General features: G+C 48.3%; 2 protein-coding genes across 2 annotated transcripts in view; both read right to left on the bottom strand.

The window, feature by feature from the left end:
• The window catches only part of prune (prune exopolyphosphatase), a 35,678-nt gene extending 24,021 nt beyond the window's left edge, over window positions 1-11,657 (bottom strand). The window contains exon 1 of the mRNA XM_020517164.2: window positions 11,547-11,657. Coding sequence (XP_020372753.1) covers window positions 11,547-11,585 — 39 coding nt within the window. The 5' untranslated portion in view covers window positions 11,586-11,657. The remainder of the gene's footprint in view (window positions 1-11,546) is intronic.
• A 4,771-nt stretch (window positions 11,658-16,428) lies between these two features.
• Window positions 16,429-25,232, bottom strand: part of psmd4a (proteasome 26S subunit ubiquitin receptor, non-ATPase 4a) — a 9,371-nt gene continuing 567 nt past the window's right edge. The window contains exons 2-10 of the mRNA XM_048620394.1: window positions 22,835-22,975; window positions 22,009-22,123; window positions 21,492-21,578; window positions 20,527-20,595; window positions 19,744-19,959; window positions 19,476-19,584; window positions 18,445-18,576; window positions 18,268-18,341; window positions 16,429-16,837 (exon numbers count right to left, since the gene is read on the bottom strand). Of these exons, the coding sequence (XP_048476351.1) occupies window positions 16,670-16,837; window positions 18,268-18,341; window positions 18,445-18,576; window positions 19,476-19,584; window positions 19,744-19,959; window positions 20,527-20,595; window positions 21,492-21,578; window positions 22,009-22,123; window positions 22,835-22,975 (1,111 nt within the window). The 3' untranslated portion in view covers window positions 16,429-16,669. The remainder of the gene's footprint in view (window positions 16,838-18,267; window positions 18,342-18,444; window positions 18,577-19,475; window positions 19,585-19,743; window positions 19,960-20,526; window positions 20,596-21,491; window positions 21,579-22,008; window positions 22,124-22,834; window positions 22,976-25,232) is intronic.

The following is a 25,232-nucleotide window of genomic DNA, read 5'->3' as shown; positions in this document are numbered from 1 at the left end:
AAGGCACAGTGTCCTTACACAAGGAATGCCCACCAGTTCTACCTCAGAGATGTAACTCTATACTGAAGGGGCAGACCCTTCACCCAGAAACTAGGATCACTTATTGCCTAATATCTCCTCTTAGAAGAAAGAACTCAGTCTCATTTCTGCTTCCTTAGCGTTTTGCAGAGAGGTGGTCACAGGACATTGATTGACATTAAGCATTGGAGCATAGTTGGAGGGGAATCCAGCCACTAAGTGCTGCCAATCTGACAGATGAAGGATGCCTTGCCAACGTCATTGCTAGCCCTTTCAGACACGCCCACTACTACTCAGGGGTGTGCCTCAGTTCCCATTCCTGAACCGTTATTAGATCGCCACAGACTCCCCTCCCCGACCACAATCCCCACTCAAAACATGCCTGCCATCACCTGACCAACAGGGTTCCCACTTCTGTAATCGTGGGTTCAAATTCCATTCTTTGAACCTGATATTTATAGCTTGTTAAATAATGTATATTTATAGGGAGGCAATGGCCTAGTGTTACATTGCTGGACTCCTAATCCAGAAACCCAGTTCTGGACACCCGGGTTCAAATCCCGCCATGGCAGATGGTGGAATTTTGAATTCAATAAAAATCTGGAATTAAGAGTCTAATGATGAGCATAGAGTCATACAGTACAGAAATAGGCCTTTACAGTTCAACCAGTCCATACCGACCATAATCCCGAACTAAACTCGTCCCACCTGCCTGCGCTTGGCCCATATCTCTCCAAACGTTTCCTATCCATGTACTTATCCAAATGTCTTTTAAACGTTGTAACTGCACCCACACTCACTACTTCCTCTGGACGTTCTTTAAAAAAAGAGACTACCTCCTCACGTCTTTCTTCTAAATCTTTCTCCTCTCACCTTAAAAATATACTCATGTTGAAATCCCCCACTCTAGGGAAAAGCCACTTGCTATTCACCTTAACAATGCCCCTTATGATTTTCTGAACCTGTAAAAGGTCACCCCTCGACCTCCTACACTCCAGTGAAAATGTCCCAGCCTATCCATGCTCTCTTAACTACATAACTCAAACCCTCCATTCCCAGCAACATCCTGGTAAATCTCTTCTGAACCCTCAGTTTAAGAATATCCTTCCTATAACAAGGCAACCAGAAGTGGAATGCAATACTTCAGAAGTGGCCTCACCAACGTCCTGTACAACCTCAACATGATGTCCCAAGTCCTATACCCAAAGGACTGGTGAAGGCAAGCGTGGTAAACACCTTCTTAACCACCCTGTCTATACTTGACGCAAACTTCAAAAGATCCACTGTTGGAAAAACCCATCTGGTTCACTAACGTCCTTAAGGAAGCAAAGCTGCCATTCTTATCTGGTCTGGCCTACCAAACCCACAGCAACATGGTCGGCTCTTAACTGCCCTCTGGGCAATTAGGGATGGGCAATAAATGCTGGCCTAGCCAGCAACGCCCTCATCCTGTGAATGTATTAAAATAGAGAGTAGCTCAGTACCAAGAGGAAGAGTGGAGCACTGCCACCTTTCAGGTTGAGACATTACACCGAGAGAAATGCGCTATCCGCCAAAAACATCCCATCGCTGACGTGAGGGGAGACTAGAGGTTGGCCTTGTTCCTCCCACCCCGTGTCAATATCGATCACAAAAACAATGCCGCAGAAAAAGGGCACTCTAGCTGACCACCAGCCGCATGTGATCTTCGTGCGTGCAAACCGGGTTGCCCCGTTTCCCACCCATTCGCCATCGAGCTCCGAGGTGGCGGAAACGCAGGTGCTGTCTCCTCACCGAGAGCGCCAACCGGGTGGCCTTTAGCAAACTTGAGGCTCAAGGCGCGGCAACACCCAATCCTGCCATCCTTAATCCCGACTGCAAAGGCCAAATGGCCTCCCACCGTCCCGAGTCAGGCAGAGAATCGCAGAACCGGAGATGGCCGTCTGGCCCATTGTGTTGGGACCCGTCCCCTTCCGCATGAGTAACTCAGCTAGTTCCCACTCCTCTGCCACTTGCCTGTAAAATCGCCCACCTCCGAGGGAATCATTCAATACAACAGCACAAATCAAAGAGATTTGGGCGAATCAGGCCCAGGACAAAGGGTTTCAAAAATTTTTTAAAAAGACGAATAAGATACATCGCTGTTTTGCTCCCTTAGCAAGTCTCCTTGCTCAGTCGGGGACTGTCTCGAAAGGGTTACAGAGTTCCGCAACTCGGGTTGGCTGGATTAACACAACACAGCTTCCTGCTGAACCATCCCTGGGTTAACATTTATCACTCGCTTCTGACTCAAAGCCCCCTCCGCTAGGGCCAGGCTGCCCTTTCCAGCCGTACAGGACCACAAAACATAACAGAAGTAGGCCATTTGGCCCATCGAGTCTACTCCACCCATCAACTCCCTATAGAATCCCTACAGTATGGAAGCAGGCCATTCGGGCCATCAAATCCACACTGACACCGCCCCCACCCCGACTCCCAAGATCATCCCACCCAGACCCACCCTATCCCTGTAACTCCGCCTATCGCATGGTTAACCTACCCACCCTGCACATGCCTGGACACTATGGGACAATTTAGCACGGCCAATCTGCCCGAACCTGCATACCTTCGGACTGTGGGAGGAAACTGGAGCACCCGAACGGAAGCCACACAAACACAGGGAGAAAGTGCAAACTCCATGCTTGGTGGAATCAAACCCAGGTCCTTGGCATTGTGAGGCAGCAGTGCTAACCACTGAGCCACCGTGCCTGCCCTTGCCTGCCTCTTCCCCATAACCTCCATCCCTTTACTGATTAAGAATTGGAACGTCCTGAACAGCCCTCTGCGGTAAAGAATTCCATAGATTCACTCCCCTCAGAAGAATCAGAATGTAGGAGGGATGGGTAGTAAATTTGCAGATGACACCAAAATTGGAGGTATAGTGGACAAAGAAGGTTACCTCAGAGTACAACAGGATCTTGATCAGATGGGCCAATGGGCCCAGAAGTGGCAAATAGAGTTTAATTTGGATAACTGCAAGGTATTGCATTTTCGTAAAACAAACAGAGGTGAGACTTATACAACTAAATGTAGCACCTTGGGAAGTGTTATAGAACAGAGAGATCTAGCAGTTCAGGTATATAATTCTTTGAAGTTTGCATCACATGGACAGGGTGATTAAGATTAAGTTTAGCACGCTTGTCTTCATTGCTCAGACCTTTGAGTACAGGAGTTAGGATGTTATGTTGAGATTAATCAGGACAATGATGAGGCCTCTTCTGGAGTACTGTGTCCAGTTCTGGTTGCCCCACTATAGGAATGATATTATTAAGCTGGAGAGGGTTCAGAAAAGATTCACCAGAATATTTCCGGGTATGACGGTTTAAGTTACAAGGAGAGACTGGGACTTTTTTCACTGGCGCATAGGAGGTTGGCCTTAAGGAGGTTTATAAAATCATGAGGTGTATAGATAATGCAAATGGCAGGTGTCTTTTCCCTGTGGTGGGGGATTTCAAATCTAAGGGGCACATTTTTAAGGAGAAGAAAAATATTTTAAAAAGACATGAGGTGCAGTTTTGTTTTTACATAGAGTGGTTCATGTGTGGAATGAACTTCCAGAGGAAGGGGTGGATGCGGGTACAGTCACAACGTTTAAAAGACATTTAGTTAAGTACATTAGTAGGAAAGGTTTGGAAGGATATGGGCCAGGAGCAAACAGGTGGGACTAGTTTAGTTTGGGATTATGGTCAGCATGAACTGGTTGGACTCAAGGGTCTGTTTCCGTGCTGTATGACTCTATGACGACTCCTTTCAAACAAACCAAAGTAACAACAGCCTGGCAATCAATCCAGTTTTATCACTTTAGAAACAAAATGTAGGTTACTAAGTTGTTGTGCAGGGGTTGGATGAAGGGACATAGGTGAGAACTCATCTCACATTCTAATACCTATCGGTTCTATATACACTGCTTTGAGGTACAAATAAGACCCACTAGCAGCACATGCTCCCTCGGTACTGACCCACCAGCAGTGGTTATACTTAATGACCCAATCTCGACAGCCCTTTGTGGTGAAGAAATCCACAAATTCATTCCCCTCAGACTGAAGAAATTCTTCCTCTGTCTTCAATGGGTAACCCGTTATTCTGAGATGATGCCCCTCTGGTTCCTAGACTCCCCCACACAAAGTGGGGGGAACACCCTCTCCTGTCAATTTCCCCCTAAAACTCTGGTGTGTTTCAATGAGGTTGCCTCTCATTCTTCTAAACTCCGACGAGTACAGTCCCAAGCTACTCAACCTCTCCTCATAAGATAGCACCCCCATAGCAGCCGAATGAACCTTCTCTAGACTGCCTCTGACGTCAATATACCAGTTCTTTGAGAAGATTAGGTACAAACATACGAATTAGGAGCAGTTCTAGGCCACTCGGCCCCTCGAGCCTGCCCCACTATTCAATAAGATCATTGACTGACCTTAATTACTGTACATTCCCACCAACCCACCCAATAACTCCCCTCCCCTCCCTTATTAAGAATCTACCTCTCTCTGCCTTAACAATATTCAAAGACTCAGTTTCCACCACCTTTTGAGAAACAGGGTTCTAAAAAAATTGCAACCCTCAGATGGGCCAAGGAGAGGCAGATGGAGTTTAATTTAGATAAATATGATATGCTGCATTTTGGAAAGGCAGATCAGGGCAGGACTTATACACTTAATGATAAGGGCCTGGGGAGTGTTGCTGAACAAAGAGACCTTGGGGTGCAGGTTCATAGTTCCTTGAAAGTGGCGTCACAGGTAGACAGGGCAGTGATGGCGGCATTTGGTACACTTGGCTTTATTGATTAGTGCATCAAGTACAGGAGTTGGGAGGTCATGTTGTGGCAGTACAGGACATTGGCTAGGCCACTTTTGGAATACTGCATTCAATTCTGGTCTCCCTTCTATAGGAAAGTTGTTGTTAAACTTGAGAGGGTGCAGAAAAGATTTACAAGGATGTTGCCAGGGTTGGAGGGTTTGAGCTATAAAGAGAGACCGAATAAGCTGGGGTTACTTTCCCTGGAGCGTTGGAGGCCGAGGGGCGACCTTAAAGGGGTTTATAAAATGAGGGGCACGAATAGGGTGAATAGCCAAGGTCTTTTATTCCTAGGGTGTAGGTTTAAGGCGCAAGGCGAAAGATTTGAAAGGGACCGGAGGGGCAACTTTTTCACGCAGAGGGTAGTGCGTGTATGGAACAAGCTGCCAGAGGAAGTGGAGGAAGGTTGTACAATTACAACATTTAAAAACACATCTGGATGGGTACATGAATAGGAAGGGTTTACAGGGATATGGGCCAAATGCTGGCAAACGGGACTAGATTACTTTAGGATATCTGGTCAGCACGGATGGGTTGGACCGTAGGGTCTGTTTCCGTGCTGTGAGAGTCTATGACTCACTCCCAATCGGGATAGGGTCCTTGTTTTTGATTAAAAACAGACCGGGAGTGAAGAGGAAGTGCAAGATTCGGAGTTGCACTGCTTTCATCAAACAAATCAGCTTGGAGAAGCCAGAATGAGCTGCTGACTCACCCTCAGTAAGTCATTTATTGCTTTCCCTGTTTGAAAAGGAAAGTGGATATCAAGGCACGTGGAAATTCCACTCCTCCGCATCACGAGTTGTCAAGGGCCCCTTGATGAGATCATTGGCATTTTCAGCTCAAAAGAAACATTCAGGGTGGCAGAACAAAATTAAAAATAAAGAGATAGAGAGAGGGATTTTAACACCAGCCTTGAAAAGGATCCCCCGGTTCAGAACAGACATCGCCCACCCCTACCCTGCTCATCCCAGTCCTATCACATTCTGGTTCCATTTTACGACCAATTTCCTGGGCAAACCTCCATGTTGAATGCACACAGTCATTCTTTCGTTGTTCGCTGTCAGGACGTGGGCGTCACTGGTCAGGCCAGTGTTTTTAATGCCAAGGCAGCAGTTGAGAGTCGCCGTGGGCCCGGGGTCACGTGTAGGTCCAGCCCAGATAACCAAGGCAGATTCCCTTCCCCTAAAGGGGCTGTTAGCGCATTCTGAAGAATTTCGCTGCAGTCCAGCACTGTGGGGGTGATGTTGCAAACTGTAATCCCGATGGGGTGAGGGGCCCCAAGAAAGGATCATTTGCTATTCTGCCATTAACACCCTCTCTGGAACAACACTTCTTCATTTACCCATACCACTCTCTTTGCCACGAAGGGCACCCTCTTTGTGGGGCAGTCTAGAACGGGGGGGGGCACTGTATCAAAATGAGGGGCCACCCGTTTTCAGAGGGAGAGGGAGGGCACATCTATTTTCCCTCAGTGTTGTCAGACTGTGGAACTCTCTCTGTGCGAGCGTGAGAGAGAGAAAACACTGACTATTTTTAAAACGGAAGGTGGGATACGTTCTTGACCGAGAGAAAAGGTGGATTCGAGACAGTGACCTTGCTGACTGACAAGAGGAGGCTCTCAAGGGACCGAGTGACCTGCTTCCAGTTTGCTCGCACGGCCACGAAACAGGTTCCGCCGTCACTCCACAAAGCTGTTTCCCTGGCTGAGGAGTGGTGCCCCCCACCTTGCCGAGGTTGTGACAGGCACTACACAAATGTAAGCTGCCTCGGACTCCAACAGAGGAAGGAATATCAGCCCCTTCCTCTACACACACCTCCCGAAGCCAAGCAGAACTTTCAGGGTATATCGAATACATTTTTAAAAATTCATTCATGGGACGAGGGCGAGGCCAGCATTTATTGCCCATCCTTAAATCGCTCAGTTAAGAGTCAACTGCATTGCTGTGGGACTGGAGTCATGTGTAGGCCCAGTTGAGGTAAGGATGGCAGTTTCCATCCCTAAAGGACATTTCTGGGATTTCCCCCCCCCCCAAACAAAATCAACAACGGATTCAAGGTCATCTTAATTCCAGATTTTAACTGAATTCAAAATTCCACCATCTGCCGCGGCAGGATTTGAACACATGTCTCCAGAACATTATCTGGGTCTCTGGATTAATCATCCACCAAGAATACCACTGGGCCGTTACCTCCCTGTCTGTGACAACAAGGTTCAGGGCTGGATGCTGCTTGGCCTGCTGTGTTCATCCAGCCCTGAACCTTGTTGTCTCGGATTCTCCAGCATCTGCAGTTCCTACTATCTCTGACTCAATTTTAACCTCCCTGTCTGTGGTCTCTCTCTCGCTCATCAACTCCACCCACTCTCTGGTATGTAGCTAGCAGACTGGCAAGGCAGCCAGTTGGAACGTGATGTGTGAAGGTTCAGTCAGCAGATGACTGATGTTACTCCGAACCCCAGCTCCAGCGAATCAACTCAGCTCTCCCTAAACTTCCCTGCTTGTCTCCGCCTTTAAGACACCCCTGAAAAAGGCAGCTCTTTGAGCTCGTGGCCACCCGTCCCTGATATCTCATGAGGCTCGGGTGAGATTTTTGTTCGATTTAAGCTCCTGTATAGTACCCTTGATCTGCACCCCAGCCTGGGATTGTTCCAAAGTAGCTGCTGTATTACTCTGCAAATGACCCAAAGTAAAAATTGCCCTGCTATGTCTAAAGGAAAGCCATTATTAAACTTGAAAGTGCTCAAAAATGGATGTTACCGGGACTGGGAGGGTTTGCGCTGTAGGAAGAGGCTGGGGCTATTTTCCCTGGAGCATTGGAGACTGAGGGGTAACGTTATAGAGGTTTATATAATCAAGAGGGGCATAGATTTGGGACAAAGATGGTGGCTATTTACCCAAAGTCCAAAACTAGAGGTCATAAGTTTAAGGTGAGAGGGGAAAGGTTTAAAAAAGAACTGAGGGGCAACTTTTTCACGCAGAGGGTGGCGCGTGTATGGAATGAGCTGCCAGAGGAATTGGTGGAGGCTGGTACAATTACAACATTTAAAAGGCATATGGATGGGGACTTGAACAGGAAGGGTTCAAGAGGGATATGGGCCAAATGCTGGCAAATGTAAGTAGTTCAGTTTAGGATGTCTGGTCAGCACAGATGAGTTGGACCGAAGGGTCTGTTCCATGCTGTACACCTCTATGACTATTTCCTGTCCACAAGGTGTAGGTCAAATCCAACACTGCTCCATCAGTCCATACATAACGATCAGCGATGGCAGGAGTCATCAAAAGGTGCTATCAAATGGTAGTTACACGGCCGTCCTGCTCACCAATGCCCAGGTTGGTTCCTCTGGAGCGCCCAGTTTCTGATTTCATTACAGCCTTGGCCTAAGCATGGTCAAAAGAGCCAAACTCCAGTGGTGGGGTGAGAGAGACTGCCCTTGACATGAAGGCCAAATCTGACAGAGTGTGGCATCAAGAAATTCAAGGTAAACATAAGTCAATGGGAACCATCCCAGGCACAAAGGAAGATACCTGTGACTGACCGAGATCAATCATCTCAGCCCCAGGACATCCCTGCAGGAGCTTCTTAAAGGACTGTCCTCGGCCCAACCATTTTCAACTGCTTCCAGAAGATGTCGCAGCAGAAGTAGGGTCTGCTCCACCATTCAATGGCTAATCTGATAATCAACTCTACTTTCCTGTCTTTTCCACATAACCTTTGATTTTCTCGCCAATTAAAAATAAGTCAATCTTAGACTTGAATATACTGAATAACCCAAACTCAACAGCCTTCTGCACTAAAGCATTCACTCCCCTCAAAGAGAAGAAATTCCTTCCCATCTTTGTCTTCAATGGGCGATCTCGCCCTCTAAGACGATGCCCCTCTGGTCCTAGACTCTCCCACAACGGGAAGCCACATCTCCCCTGTCAAGCCCCCCTAAGAATCTTATATTTCAATAAAAAAATCTTCTCATTCATCTAAAGTCCAATGCATACAGGCCCGAATCTACTCGACCTCTCAATTCTCCATACCTGGGATGAACCAAGTGAAACTTCTCTGAACTGCCTCCAGTGTGAATCTATCTTTCCTTAGAGAAAGGACCCAAAATATTCCAGCTGTGGTCTGACTCGTGTCTACTATAGTTTAAGCAAGACCTTCCCATTTTTAATCCTCTAATCTCTTTGATAAAAGACCAGCATTCCTGGGACAAGCCAAGCAGAGACAGGCACGGGAATTCCTAGAAGTCTGGTACTCCACGAAGAAATAAGCCATCACATAGAACTTGACCCCATATACACTCCACTACAAAGGAAAACCGGAAGTGAGGCAATCCAGCTCAACGGACTCCAGAGTTTAAAAAACCAGGCGGGAAAACACACTGACACTTCATTGGAGGCTGCACTGATGATGTTACCCAGCACGGTAATGAAACGTCTGCGGAACAACATACCAGCTCGGCGAGCCAACCAACCACAACACCCACAACCCGAGCTACAAATCTACTCCAAAACCTTAGAGACCAGCATTCCATTTGCCTTCAGTTACCCATTGAAATTAATTGCTAGCTTCTTCAACAACCTATCCCTCCATCATTGGGTCAGAAGTGGGGCTGTTTGATGATAATTGCACAGCCTCCAGCACCATTTGCAACACCTTGAACATGCATGCCCATTTGCAGATAGACCTGGGCAACAAATCTACCAGTGGCAGGCAATGACAGGACCAAAATATTTCCCGTCACATTCGATGGCACTAACATCACTGAATGCAGCACCCTCTAGGAGTTACTATTGACCAGAAACTGAACTGGACCACCATATAAATACAGTGGCTACAACAAGTCAGAGACTGGAATCCTGCAGGGAGTAACTCACCTCCTGACTCCCAAACCCTGTCTGACCATTGACAAGGTACAAGTCAGGAGTGTAGGGAATACTCCCCATTTGCCCCAGATGGGGGCAGCTCCAACAACACTAGAAGTTGACACCACATCTGCAAACATCCATTCCCTCCACCACCAATGCTCAGCTGCAGAAGTGCATACCATCAAGATGCACAAGGCTCCTTAGACAGCAACTTCCAAAACCTGTGACCTCTACCCCCTAGAAGGACATGGGCAGCAGGTACATGGGAACACCAGCCCCCGCAAATTCCCCTCTGAGCTACATACCATCCCAACTTGGAAATATATCAGCCGTTCTTTCACTACTGCCGAGTCAAAATACCTTTGAAATAACCTGCTCCGCCATTCAATAAGGTCACAGCTGTATTCCAAGATCCATGCTTCCATTTATCCCCACCCCGGTCCTATCCTGGCATTCTTTCCCCAACAGTAAGGTAGATTCACCTACAGCACAGACTGCAGTAGTTCAACCGCTACTTGGCACCACTTTCTCAAGGGGCAGTTAAGGATAGGCAACAGGTTACAACATCCACACTCCATGAACAAATAAAGTTTGCACTTGACACTACATGCCTCAGTGAGAATCACAGAATCCCTACAGTGTGGGAGCAAACCATACACTTGAGCCCATACAGTTACGATGCAAGATATTTCTCTTCATTTACCGTGTGAATCACAGGATAACACAACAGGATAACAATGGAATAATCAGAATAACATCTTTTACGTTGCAAATCCCCAAAACACCTCACAGGCACAATAACAGCCAAAATTCAACACCGAACACAGAGAGACATTAGACTGGCCATCAAAATCCCAGTCAAACATTTTGAGAGAAAAAGAGTTAGAGGGCCAAGGGTTTAGGGATGAAATCTCAAAGCTCTGGCCCCAATTCACCCAGGCAGCTGAAAGCACAGCTGCCAATGGCACAGCAATGGGAATCAGAGGGTTGCAGGAGGTGACAGAGACAGGGATGGGGTGCAGGGGGCTGGAGGAGGTGACAGAGACAGGGAGGGGTGGAGGAAGAGATAGAGACAGGGAAGGTGGGGGGCGAGGGGTTGTGGAGACATGGGAGATGAACTGAAGGGGGAGGGGTGGGTAAGAGGGGATAGTGGGGTAAGAATTGGGGAGGAGGAGGAGGAGGAGGAGACATACAGGTGTCACACCAGGGGAAACAGAGGGCAAATAAAGGAGTGAAAAGGGTGTACCACAGCACTGGGTCATAGAGTCTCTCGGACTGTACTTCTCCATCAAGTTTGTTATAAATTTGAAAAAATATAGTTTATTCATAAAAATATCTGTACATATACAGAGTCACTAAACCAGTTCAGTTCTGTACTGTAGCAGATGAAGGAACAAACAAACTTAAGGCATTTCTTACTTGTACAAGAAACACCTACCTACTGTAGTCCCATTTTCCACCAGTTTGCCCCAAGCCTTGTATGCTTTGGCTCTTTAAGTCATAACCTGCATAGTTCTTAAAATGTTGCGAGGGCTCCCGCCTGTACCACGCTGTCGATCAGTGAGTTCTATACACAGCCAGCACCTTCTGGATGAAAGGAAAACGTTCCTCAAATACCCTCCTGCTCCTTGCGTGAAAATTCTTGCCCTCCTTTAGCTACTCCACTGAGGGGGCAAAGTTTCTCCAACGCCTACCCTGCTCAGAGCCAAGTACACTTGGTAATCTTCCTATCTACATGCTCGTAAAAGGTGGGTGGGGATGGAAAAGTCTTGCAGGGGGACAGCAGTATAAGGGTAACTGCCCACTTTCCCGAGACAAGGACGGACACACACACCCCCCCCCCTACCCAGCCAGACTCACCTCCAAAGGGGTCATGCAGCCCCTAAGGAAAGGCTCCATGTCCAGTCAATTTCAACGCGGCCCCTTCACAATTGATACATCGCCACAGTTTGATACATTCCGGCAGCACTGCGCAGGCGCCCACCTGACCCCGCCCCCTCGCTCTCTGTCCCTCCCGGAACTGAAGGACCTTCAGGGTGGGAATGAATGAGAAATTGTTCTTTTCAAAACAAAACGCTATAATTCGAATAAATTACTTTTTTTTTTCTTGGTGGGGTGCAGGCATGATCAATGATTGTTGCTGAGCCACACCGGACTATCCACCATGTTTCGGCTGGGGGGGGGGGGTCACAAAAACAGGGATTACTGGAAAAGCTCAGCAGGTCTGTGGAGAGAAAAGCAGGGTTAACGTTTCCGGTCGAGTGACCCTGCCCTCAGGTGCTAGGAGAGGCGGAATGTCTGATTTCAATACTGACACCTATGTTTTGGGTTCTTCAGAAACGGACTGGAACCGTTAAACTTTGCTTTCTCTCCAGAAGATCTTAGAGAATATAAAGGTGGATAAATCTCCAGGATCTCATCTGATGTATCCCAGAATGTTGTGGGAAGTAAGGAAGGAAATTGCAAGACCCCTTGCAAAAATATTTGCATCATCTATAACCATGGGTGAGGTGCCTGATGACTGGAGGGTGGCTAATGTTGTATTTTTGTTTGAGAATGTTTGTAAGGAGAAACTGGGGAACTATAGACCTCTGAGTCTGACTTCAGTTGCGGGTAAATTGTCGGAGGTGATTATAAAAGGTAGGACTTATGGATATTTAGAGAGGCAAAAATTGCTTAGGGATAGTCAGCATAGTTTTGTGCGAGGAAAATCATGTCTCACAAACTTGATTCAGTGTTTTGAGGAAGTTACCAAAAAGACTGATTAAGGCAGAGCAATAGATGTTGTTTATTTGGACTTTAGTAAAGCCTTCGACAAGGTTCCGCACAGTGGACTAATTAGTGAAGTTAGGTCACGGGATTCAGGGTGAGCTTGCCAATTGGACACATAATTGGCTTAACAACAGGAGACAGAGCATGGTGATGGAGGGTTGCTTTTCAGACTGGAGGCCTGTGACCAACAGTGTTCCATAGGCATTGGTTCTGGGTCCTCTTTTGTTTGTCATTTATATAAATGATTTGGATGAGAATTTAGAAGGCATGGTTACTAAGTTTGCGGATAACATCAAAATTGGTGGCATCGTAGACAGTGAAGAAGGTTTTCTAAGATTACAAAGGGATCTTGATCAATTGGGTCAATGGACTGAAAAATGGCAGATGGAGTTCAATCTGGATAAATGCAGATTGGTACAACAAAAGAGGGCAGGTCTTATACAATTAATGGTAGGGCCTTGGTTAGTGTAGAACAGAGGGACCTAGGGGTACACGTATATAATTCTTTGAAGTTTGTGTCACATATAGACATGGTGGTTGAAAAGGTGTTTGGCATGCTTGCCTTCATTGCTCAGTCCTATGAGGATAGGAGTTGGGAAGTCATGTTGAGGTTGCACAGGATGTTGGTGAGGCCTTTTCTGGAGTACTGTGTGTCTAGTTCTGGTCACCCAGTTACAGGAAGGATATTATTAAGCTGGAGAGGGTTCAGAGGAGATTTACCAGGATATTGCCCAGTGTGGAAGGTTTAAGTTATAAAGAAAGGCTGGATAGGCTGGGACATTTTTCACTGCAATGTAGGAGGTTGAGAGCTGACCTTATAGAAGTTTATAAAATTACGAGAGGTATAGATAGTTAATGGTAGTTGTCTTTTCCCTAGGAAGGGGTGATTTCAAAACTAGGGGTCACATTTTTAAGGTGAGAGGAGAGAGATTTAAAAAAAATATGGGGGACAATTTTTTTTTTACACAGAGGGTGGTTTGTGTGTGGAATGTACTTCCTCAGGAAGTAGTGAATGCAGGTACAATTACAAAGCTTAAAAGACATTTGGATAGGTACATGAATAGGTAGTGTTTGGAGGGATTTGGGGCAAGCACAGGCAGGTGGGATTAGTTTAGTTAGGAATATGTGCGGCTTGGACTGAAGGATCTGTTTCCATGCTGGAGGACTCTGACTCTTCACAGATGTTGCCAGACCTGCTGAAATTTTCCAGCAATTTGTTTTTCTTTCAGATTTCCAGCATCTGCAGTTCTTTCAAGTGTTTTTTTTTAATCTATCTATTCTATCCCATTTTCCACCACTTGGCCTCGTATTCATGGCTTTTCAAGTGTTCATCTAAAACACCTCTTAAATGTTGTGATGGTTTCTGCCTCCACCATTCTTTCAGGCAGTAAGTTGCAAATTCACACCCCTTTTTGGGTGAAAATTATTTTCCTGAAGTCCTCTCAGAATCTCTGCTTTTTACCTTAAAACTGTGCCCTTTAGTTATTGACCAGTTATTACTGACGGAGGGGGAAATAGTCTCCCAATCTATGCCCCTCAGACCCGTGAGCAATTTTCAGCAAAACAGGCCTAAATCTGCCTGGAAATATTAAAGCACAAAGCCTTTCCCATCAGTATAAATTGTTGGAAAAGCTCAGCAAGTCAGGCACCATCTATGGAGAGAAATCAGAGTTCTGAGGAAGGGTCACTCAACCCGAAACGTTAACTCTGCTTTCTCTCTCCACACATGCTGCCAGATCTGCTGAGCTTTTCCAGCAACTTCTGTTTTTGTGCCTTTCCAGTCTGGTTGTGTTTCCCATTCTCTCTCCTTTGCCGATGGAGCTGTACTCCTCTGTGAGGATCAAGGAGCCCAATTATCATGGAAAGAACCATAGAACCCCTACAGTGTGGAAGCAGGCCATTCGGCCCATTAAGTCCACACCACCTCTCCGAAGAGTATCCCACATATACTCACACCCCTACCCTATCTATCCCTGTAACCTTGCTTTTCCCATCACTAATTGACCTAACCTGGACACAATGGACAATTTAGCATAGCCAGTCCATCCTAACGTACACATCTTTGGACTGTGGGAGGAAACAGACACAGGTGGGGAACAGTTGCCCATGGGTGGGATCAAACCCCGGGTCCTTGGTGCTGTGAGGCGGCAGTGCTGACCACTGAGTCACCGAAAAGAAATTGCACTTCGTGACATATCCCAAAACACTTTACAGCTAATGTTCGCAGTGCTGTGAAATAGGAAACACAGCAGCTAATTTGCACTTAGAAAGCTCTCACTAATATAGAACTAATGGGGTACAAAATTACAACGCTGTGGAAAGAGAGCAGTGGGAGAATGGGATTTATGGAAGAGCTCTTTTTGAAAGCTGACTCGGGTAAAACAAACCATTCCCCTTCAAGTATCTAGTTTCCATTTTGAAAGTTCCTGTTGAATCTGCTCTCACCACCCTTTCAAGGCAGTGCATTCTAGACCACAACTCGTGACATCAAAACAAACATTTCAACATCTCCCTCGTGCTCAACCTTCCTGCCAGTTATTCAATCTGTCGAAATTTAATCTCCTCATGTCTTTCTACACTCCCAACTTCTCCACAGGAGCTGAGGTATTTGATCTGATGTCCTGTTCTCTCTACATTTACAGAATCGCAGATGGTCACAGCACCGAAAGCAGCCATCCTGCCCCTCATGTTTGCACATTCTCTGTGAACGAGCAATTCACTTCTTGCCATTCCCCTCCCCCCCTCCTGCCAATAACCCAATTTGCCTTTCAGATAACTGTCCCAGCTTGGAGTTATTTCACCATTCTTTTACTTTCGCTGGGCCAAAATCCTGGCCCTCTGTCCCTAACAACACTGCGGATGCACCATCTTTAATGAACTGCAGTTCAAGGCAGCAGCTCACCACCACCATCACCTTCTCAAGGGCACCATGGGATGGGCAAAAAATGCTGGCGTTCTCCAGAGATGGCAATATCAATAGCACCCATTCCTAAAGCAATCTGTTTATATCACAGCTTCATTGCCCCAAACTGGATGCCTGATCGTGTGCCACTCCCTTCGGCACCGCACAATAACGTGAGCCTCTCTCTCTGGAATGGGTCACAAGTTTCTGACTCAGTAGGCTGTGACTTCTCATCTCATTGACCCTTGAAAGCAGGAAGGCCTTCCAGCTCTTCCTTTCCTGAGCCCTTGTTCAATGGAAGGATTGGTACCTGTCTCAGACTGCAATCGCTCCCTGGCTTGGGGGGGTGGGGGAAATACCTCCCTCTGGTGGCTTAACCGAGATCAGCAATTGTCGGTGGTTTCGTTCTATCCTTGCGCCATTAACACCGATGATTTCATTCCCTAATTTAACCTGCCTTTCTCTTCTCAGCCTCATGGTGACACGCACACAAACTGGGATGTTTTAAGACACAGCGAGATTTGGTCAGCTTCTAATCCTGTGTATCACATGGTTGGCATCACTTGCAAGTGGTTACCATGTCTGCTTAATAAATAGGCTGCCACCGGCACCTCTTTCCCATAGTCATCTCTATAGCTGTACTCAAAACAAAGGGTAAACCCCAATATGAGAGCTCTTGCGGTTCAGTGGAAGTATCCCTATATCTGGGCCAGGAGGCTTAGGCTGAAGTCCCACCGAGCCCTGACACGCATCAGTCCTGAGGAAGGGTTGCTGGACCTGAACTGTTTACACTGACTTCTCTCCAACGATGCTGCGGAGCTCTTCCAGCAATTTGCGTTTTTGTTTCTGACTTCCAGCATCCACAGTTCTTTCAGTTTTTATGACGCATCACTGCATGTCTGAACAGTTTGATTAAAACTAATTAGACACAAGAGAGACCATTACCTCCCCACAATGAGAAGGCTAGACTGCAGCAATGTCACACTGAGCAGCCCCTTCTCAGTGATATCTGTGCAGCCACATACACAGGGACTCAGTTACAGACTCAAATTAAATTCGAAGTACAACTGAGGTCTTTGTGTATTTTATTAATGTATTGTTGTTTCCAAAGCAAAAACGCACACCGTGCTACCAACCAGGGTCAAGAGATAGAGATTTTCACGCGCAATGTTTTACTGTTTGCAGCCAATAACCACTGCTAAAGAATGTGATATTCGTCATATTGTAAGGCCAGTTTGTCTGGAGCAGCAACATGCAGATCACTGTATGGACAGAATTCTCCATTCAGGTCAGCTGGGACAACCCAGCTCTACTTCCTCTCCTCCTCATTCTCCTTCTTGTTATCCTTTGAGGTCTGCGACTGTAGGGAGCCCATGGCATTCCGAATGGCCTCGTTGTTCGGGTCAACGCCAGGCAGATTCTCCAAGACGCTCTGCAGGAACTCCGGGTCTTCCATCACATCGTAGTTGTCTTCCTCCTATTGGTACAGAAAATCGCCAGTAAAAGGGCAGGATGGGTTGGAAAGAGAAAGAGTGCAACTTTTCAACTTCGAAAGAATCACATGCAACACCTCAGCAGCATAACTGCAGCTACAATTGCAGCAGGACGATTCCACCCAGGAGGCCCAGGCACTGGGTTAGGTGCCTTTGGCCAGGTAACCCTTGGTTGTTAGACCAGGGAATAGGATCCAGCTCCTGATCCCCGCAGCCCAGAGACACCGGACAATATGTAGCTTTAAGACGTGTGTTTTGTCTTGGTTACTTTTAGAGAGCGATGGTGGGGTGGGGGGGGAGCAGTTGCCAAGTAGTCTATGGAAAGATAAACGACTTGTGAGGCCTTGGGGTTTTTTGTGTTAAAAAAGAAGCTGGATCAATGGAAGCTGCCTGAACAGGTAGGGCCTAGCTCTCACAGGTCCCGGATTTGTAGTTTTAGCTTTCAGCAGTTGTTGCTGGGGTTAGAAGGCAACCGGCTGCTACATACTCTCTCTCAGAATGATCTCTTGATGTTCTTTCCTCCTGGATTGGAGAACTGCATGTTCTGAGAATCAGTGTTTGAATTTGCCTTTTTGCCAAGGGACTTGTTTATAGGATAGGTATATACTGGAATAGTTCATCAGTAACAGTCACTGTATCTATTATTGGGTTGTTTTCCAATAGAGTGTAAGTTATTCCTTTTGTTGTATTTAACTATAGGTGTTTGAATAAATGGTGTCTTGCTTAGCATGGAGTAGTTTGACCAATTGAATTGCATCTGGAACACAGCACCTCGCATCCACCTTTAGAATAAGGTAAAGTTAGGGTCTGGGCTACTTTCTTAATATATTTTGAGGAGGTCTGGTTTGGTTTGGTCCATAACAAAACCAACGAGAGAGCGACAACAAATATTGGGGGCATGGGGCGAATATGACAAGGGAGTGCATGTTTGCGAGAGCGTGAGCATGTAGGATGAGTAAGAGAACAGAGAGAGAGGGAGAGAGAGAGAGAAGCAAATTTAAGACAGAGGCAGTAGATACAGAAGAGGGGAGCAAACATGGTGGGGGGTGGAAAGAGAGAGGGAAACAAATACAGAGAGGAGGGCTGAATGAGAGAAAGTGAAGGACAGAATATGGGAGAGACCAAAAGGAGAGGGAGGCAGACAATGCGAGTGAGCAGGACAGTGCGAGGGAGAAGGAAAGCAAGGCAGAGAACACGGGACAGGGTGAATAATTGCGTAACAAAAATACTAACGTAACTGACAGAGGAGAAGGGAAGAAAAAGGAAGACAGGACAAAACAAACGTGCTAAGACCTATTGTGTTGAGATTGGGGGCTGCGAGGGAGAGAAATGGTGAGTGTGACAAACAAGAGAAGAGAATCTGGTGAGTCGGGGGGCAGTGGGGGAGTGGTTTGGGAAGGTAGCACAGACTTACCTTGGCTGAAGCCTCGGACGTGTCCATGGCCGTGCCAGTTTCCATGGCGGACAGACCCTCGGAGCTCCCAAACTCTAAATAAGAAGGACAGAACAAAGTGAGTTCGCTGAACAGAAGTGAATGCTGACATTTTCTGTCCTGCTTACAGCTCTCTGCACAGCGCACTGCAGGAAGTACCTGCGGCCTGAAGTGACATCTGCATGGCATAGGCTATCTGCTCTTCTTCAGACATGCTGCTGAAATCAGGCAGCCCAGTCCCTACAGTCTCCGGCTGGCTCATGGACATCTTCAGCAGCGCATCGTCTGGCTCTGGGGGAAACAAAACAGCAGACAGTGTCCCCTCAGCACCCACCACTCACAAACCTACAGATGTGCTAAAGGCAAGAGACCAGTGATGGATAAACCATACAGAGGGCCAGGCAGACAACGGAATGTTGGGGGAGGGTGGGCATAGTGAGAGGTACGAGGGAGTAAGACAGTGATAAAACTGATAGGTAAAACCGATAGGGAGAACGGTGAAGAAAAATGAGCAAGTGCTAAGGCTGGGGTATAGGGTGAGTGGTAGGGGAAACCGAGATGGGGTTAGAGAAACAGAGAGTGACAAAGAAGGGGGAGGGAGTGATAAAGCAGGGGTGGAGAGGAAATGATGGGGACACAGGAACAGAAATAAGTAAAGCAGGGGAGAGTGAGCCACCATAGTTGGAGGGAAGTGGGAATGGTGCAGAGGCGTTAAGATAGACTGAGTGCACAGACCTGTGCGTTCTGATCAATCTTCAGCGACTGGGAGTCTTTGGGTTTGGCAGCAGGACATACACAATTGTCGGGACACAGGCTGAGCACCCGTCTCCCAGACAGAGGTGACGCCCATCTCCCACCCAGTACAGGTGAACCAGACCCAAACCCCTACCATTGTGGCAATTAAACATCACCACCAGGAGCTCAGGAAGGATCTACCAGCAAATAGCAAGGAAATCAACTTAGTGAGCAGTTTTCAAAGGGGCTTTTGATGGGTACTGTTTCCGTAGTTAGCTAGTTTGGGAACGAGCAGCAGCTGGGCTGCCTCATGCGGTTCAGTAGCACACGGACACATTCATATTTCGGATGGGCCAACCGAGAACGAGGACTCGGGCTCTGACAGGAAATGGACAGGAGTCTGAAGGCCGAGGACAGTGTCTCGGTGGTCGCTTGGTACTGGGTCAAATTCACACCGTCATTCATCGGAGTCACTACGCCTGCTTCCACAGCAGACGCTGCCGCAGCTCGCCTGGCCTCCTCTTCCTGACGCTGTCTCTGCTCCTCCATCGACACTCGGAGAGCCTGCGGAGAGTCGGAGGGAGTGAGGAACCTGCAATTAGCTCACTCTGTCAGTAAAACCGAGCCGTGTAAAATCACACGAGTTTCCCTGAGCGGCGACCCTCCCACAGAGCCCACCCTCCCACAGCGCCGACTGGAAAAAAATACACGCCTGCTCCTCACCAGGGCCAGTTCAGGGTCTGCGCTGGGATCCACTCCGAACTCGAAGTCACTGGCCCCGAGCCCCAGCATGGTACCGCCCTCCCCAGCCAGGATCGGGGAGCTGATGAGAGCGTCTGCCAGGCTGGGTCCGGGGGGAACCGTCACCAGGTGGGAGCCTGTTCCGTCCTTCCCATTCAGCGCATTGATGAAGGCAGTCAGCTTCTCTGTGTTGGCTTCCTGAAGGCAGTGGCAGGACGGTGGGTTAGAGAAATTAATCAGCTCAACAGACCTGACCGGCAAACCCCACGCACCAACCACCCCCACCCCCCACCAACCACACGGAAACGTCGCCAAGGTGCAGACCGGGAGCACTGTCACAGAATGCAACGCCAGGCCACACTCAGAGATACTCGGGACAGGACTGCAACAGCTCAGTCAGTAAGATTAGCTTTAAGAACCGTTTGAAACAGCGAAAGAGACTCAGAGATTTAAGGAGTGAACTGCTGAACTTGCAGCTCCCCAGGCAGCCGTAGGCATGGCTGCCAACACGGTGTGTTGGGAATCAGGAGATATCCTTGAAGGAAAAATTAGAGGAGCGTAGATAGGGAGAGACGCCCCATCCCCAGGTTCTTCCATCCCTGACCCTGGACACCGCCCAGTCCTCAGCAATCCCCGCGCTATGCCCATCGGTCAATTTAGCCACAACTAGGTCCCTCACACAACCCGAACGACGCATCGACCCAAGTTCAACCACACATCCCCCCCAGCACCGACACCTCCCCAAAACCCACTGCCACCACTCACCTCCTCTCCAAAGTTCACGATATCCACATTCACCTTCTCTTTTTTCAGCCTCTTGGCTAGTTTCACCAACTTCCACAGACAGAGGAGAGAGAGAAAAAAAAATTGTAGGGCCGTGACAGACAACACTCACAGGAACCAGTGCAGCTGCCCTGTATTTTAACACCAGTGAATGGTGGAGCATCACCGAGGGGCTGACTGGCCTACTCCTATCTCTTCCAGTCTGGGTCAGGCGTACTCCAGAATTCAGACACCGAGATCTCCCTAATATACCAGCGGAACACTTGGCCTCGGGCGCATCAGGACACAATTTGGCAAGAATGCCAAATCTCAAAAGGGAACATCAATTTACATCGCATGGGAAGATGGCGCCTTGTGTGGCGACGTTATACAGTTTTCACCGTACTCCTGTACTTGAGTACATGTGACTATAAAATCTAAATCAAATCGGATAGTGGGCGGACTCCAATTGGGAGAGGCAGGGTCTGTAGGTTTGGCGTTTGCATCATCGGGAAACTTCGCTCGCACGTTTCAGCAAATTCTTGCGATTAAGCAGATAGTCTAGTTTTAGTGAGACAGAAACAGCCCTGGGACTAATAATGAGCAGCCCCAGGACAGGAAGGCAGGGCTTCAGTTTAATGACTCATCCAGTCGGCAGTGCTCTCTCACTGCTGGGGGAGAGACCACGGCCCTGGGTCTCTGGCAGAGGGTCAGCCCCAACGACAGGGCACCTGAAGCATGGGCTGATGTTCAACAAGTACAAACCTCCCAGCTTATTCCCTGAAACCAGGACCCCGCTAGGAGAGGGCGAGAGAGCAGCCGAGTCGTCTTGTTAATAATCATGCACCTAATTCGAGATTGTACCGTCTGAGTATATGAAGGGATACAGGGATTTGAGAGAGGAGTGTAAAGTGAGAACGGCTGGGTAGGTCAGTGCAGCGACAGTGACAAGCTTCAGGTCTACTCACGTCCTTCTCATTATCCTCCACGGGGCTCCCGACGAACACGATGATTCGGGTTTTGTGGTTCTTTCCCTGGCGGTGTTTAAGTGCCAGCTAGAGAATGGAGTGACATTTCGACAGAATTAACTGGGCCACACGGTCCCTCTGTCTTTTCTGTCTCACACAAGTCCTTTCCCTCCCTACTCTTCACCTTTAGCTACATTCCCTCCCCCCACCACTTTTCTCTCCCACCCTCCCAACGCCCCCAACATCGCCGCTATCTGCCACTCCCGGTGGCAGTGAGTCTCCACCCACCCTCTTCCCTAAACCATTCTTGCCATTCCCGGTGGAGGCAACATTATCGATTGATCAGAATCCAGCCAGTCATTGTGGTTTGTGGGATCTTACAGTGCGCAGACTGGCGGCCACAAGTGCCACGTCTCTCAGCCAGAGCACGCCCTGAAGGGTGCGAGGCTGTGCCAGGCGCTGGCTAAATGCAGGTTTGTCCCTGGGGAAGGGGCGGAGGGGGTAAATTCTCACTCACATGTGCGACCCGGATGCCAGTGCAAAAGCTGATTTTGCCTGTGGGCTGGACGGCGTGAAGCTTGGAGAGAATGCGACCTGTGTCGGGGGTCAGAGTGGTGAGCACCTCACAGTTACTGCAGCCAGGGAGGGGGAGGGGGAGGGGGAGGGGGAGGAGAGAGAAAACAAAATCAGAATTACAAATACAATCACTCAGGCTGCGGCAACACCGACGCTCAAACCCGGGGAAGTCGAAGGGTAGGCAGGCAATGGCTGAAAGACAGAGAGGATGCTGGGAAAGATGGGCTGAAGTGGGGAGTGCAGAGGGGGAGTTGGACTGTACATCATCAGATTCAGGACCACACAACTAGGAAACACCACCACGGGAGGGTTAACGCTGAGGGAGTGCCGCACTGTCAGTTCCGAGGCAGCACCATGCTGCCCCATCCTTCTAAAAGACAGACCACCCGGTCACTGTCATATCGCTGTTTGTGGGAGCTTGCTGTGCAGCTGCGTCCCAACAGCAGAACAGTGACTGCACTTTGTAAAAGGTCCTTTTGCTGGTTGAGGAACATCAAACCTCAGCCATAATAATCGTGAGCACCACCAGCGGCAGAAACTGCAGGAGGGGTTAGGGCTAGAAGTGGGGTTCTGCAACCACGACAGAAACAGCCTGAAACGGGGTTGGGGGTGGGCAGGGAAGACCATGGCGGGGAGGAGGGGTGGCCCATCTATGGGAAGGGAGAGTGCAAGAGGAGTGCGCGAGTACAGGACAGAGGGGTTTAGGGATAACAAGAGGAGAGGAAGGGTGGAAGGAAGGGACGGGCGCACACGAAAGCCTCACTCACTTGGCGAGTGTAATGAGCCCCACGTTGTTCTCTGGGTTGCTCCGCGTTTTGGAGTGACAGACGATGTTGACAGCATCTTGTTGAGCCTGCAGTCTGGTCGGCAGGAAATCCCCATTCCTCATGTACTCACTGTTGTCAACGCTGTGACCAGAATGGGAAGGAGGGGAGTCAAAGTGGGGAAAGAAACAAGAATGAGAAATCTCGCTTCACAACTCCAGTCAAACCCTCACTGAACCTGTACAGCAAGGCTGGCAGGTTCCTCCCACCTTCAGAACAGGAGGGGGAGGCCCATTCAGGCCCCTGATTCTGTCCTGCAACAGAGAGTTTATCAGCCCCTCTGTTCAGCTGGTTTGCAGATTCTCATGCAGTGGGCTGTCCCAACAGCCACCGATTCTCCCAGCCCATCGGGTAGGTGATGGAATCAGCATTTATCCAACCTGATTTGGATTCTGACAGCTTCACCCAGCAGAAGGGTCAGACACAAGAGAGACACAGATTAAAGAGAATCGGCAGAACAGCCAGGATGAGGAGTGGGGGATTTTTTGGTTTGATGTAATCTGGAACGTGTGCCTGAAAGGGCACTGGGAACAGATTGAATGGGAACCAGCAAACAAGGGGAAATGGGAGAAAAACTTAAAAGTAGAAAAATCTGTAGGGCCATGGGGATACAGAATGTAGAGGTTACAATGGGAGGACCCTGCAACAGTGAAGGAACGGACAACATATTCCTCAGTCAGGATCGAGACAGACTCGGAGGGGAACTTGCGGATCACCTTGCCCTTGTCCTTTAGTGAGCAGCTACCTACGGACTCAGCCAGAGAGTGGAGAGAGTCATCCTCATCTGCGAGGTACAGACAGTGAATGAATGAGGGGGTCCTGGGTTTGGCAGGTGCTGTCTAAGGAGCCTTGGTGCGTTGCTGCAATGCATCTTGTAGATGGTACACCCTGCTGCGACTGGGTGTCGGTGATGGGGGGAGCGGATGCTTGCAGATGTGGTGCCAATCAATCAATCCTAGATTTTTAAAAAATTTAATCTTATTTCTAATCAACCTGTTCAGGGACGTTATTAAACACCTCTGGAATAGGTGGGACCGGAACCCAGGCCTTCCAGGGATCGGGACACTATCTCTGCAACACAAGAAGGCCCCAAAATTGTCAAGCTTGAGTGTTGTTGGAGCTGCCAAGGGCAAGTGCGGAGAATTCCATCACACTCCTGATGTGTGTCTCGTGGATAATGGATGGGCTTTCAGGAGTCAGGAGGTGAGTTACTCGCTGCAGGATTACCAGCCTCTGATCTGTTCTTGTAACCGCAGTGGCTGGTCTAGTTGAGTTTCTACTCTATGGTAACTCACAGAATGGCGATAGTGGAGGAGGGGATTCAGTGATGGTAAGGGGCAACGGTTGGATTCTCTCTTGTTGGAGATGGTCATTGTCTGACATTTCTGTGGCCTGAATGTTAGTTGCCACTTGTCAGCCCAATTCTGGACGTCTTGCTGCATTTGTACATGGGATGCTTCAGTATCTGAGGAGTCACAAATGATGCTGAACACTGGGCAGTCGCTGCCAAACACATCCACCTCTGACCTTATGTTGAAGAAACAGTGTTTTTGCGCCCAGGACATTAGCCTGAGTAATTTCTGCAGTTCCCCAGTCATTCTCAGCACCCTAAGGAGGGAACTCTGAAAGCACTGAAGCAAGTTTATGCGTGTTTAGAAGGATGGAATGGAAGTACCTCTGTACCATTTGAGAACTTAGATCCAAACACAGGGTGTCTGTTTAAAACACCCCCACCACACAGTCTCAACACAGAGACTACACAAACCAGAGACAAACTGTTTGTGACTCTCCTCTATTCTGTATTGTGCTATACCAGGTCACAACCCTCCCCCTAAACTCCCAGGGAACAGCCTGTGAAATTGCAGCTCGGAGAAATGAGTTGCAAGGACTCAGTATTCTATCAGCTGTTGTCTGCGCTCGATACATCGGGGACTATTGTTCTGACCACTCTGAAAGCACCAACTGCCCAAGGACCTCCTCTCATGGCTCAGTGCCAAAGAACCAAACGCAAAAAGAGATGGGCTTTAAAGAGAGAGGGGGAAGAGGAGGGCAGAGAGAATTCCAGAGGTTAACACACCAGCAGAAAGCACAGTGCTAAGGGTGGAACAATGGGAATCGGGATGGCGCCAGAGGCTGGAATCGAAATAGCAGAGATCTCAGAGGGTTGTAGGGGGTAGAGGAGTTTCTAGAAATTGGGAGGAATACAGGGGTTGGAGGAAGTACACAAAGTTCCAATCTGTACACGGCAGACCGTGAACATGGACTTCCCAATTTGTACAATCATATACTGGGGGACAGTATATATACACATACACACACACACACACACACACACACACAC

Source organism: Rhincodon typus, chromosome 46 (assembly GCF_021869965.1).
Source record: "Rhincodon typus isolate 14 chromosome 46, sRhiTyp1.1, whole genome shotgun sequence".
NCBI classification, from domain to species: Eukaryota; Metazoa; Chordata; class Chondrichthyes; order Orectolobiformes; family Rhincodontidae; genus Rhincodon; species Rhincodon typus.
The sequence above is the reverse complement of the archived record's forward strand: the minus strand, read 5'-3'. Positions and strand labels throughout refer to the sequence as shown.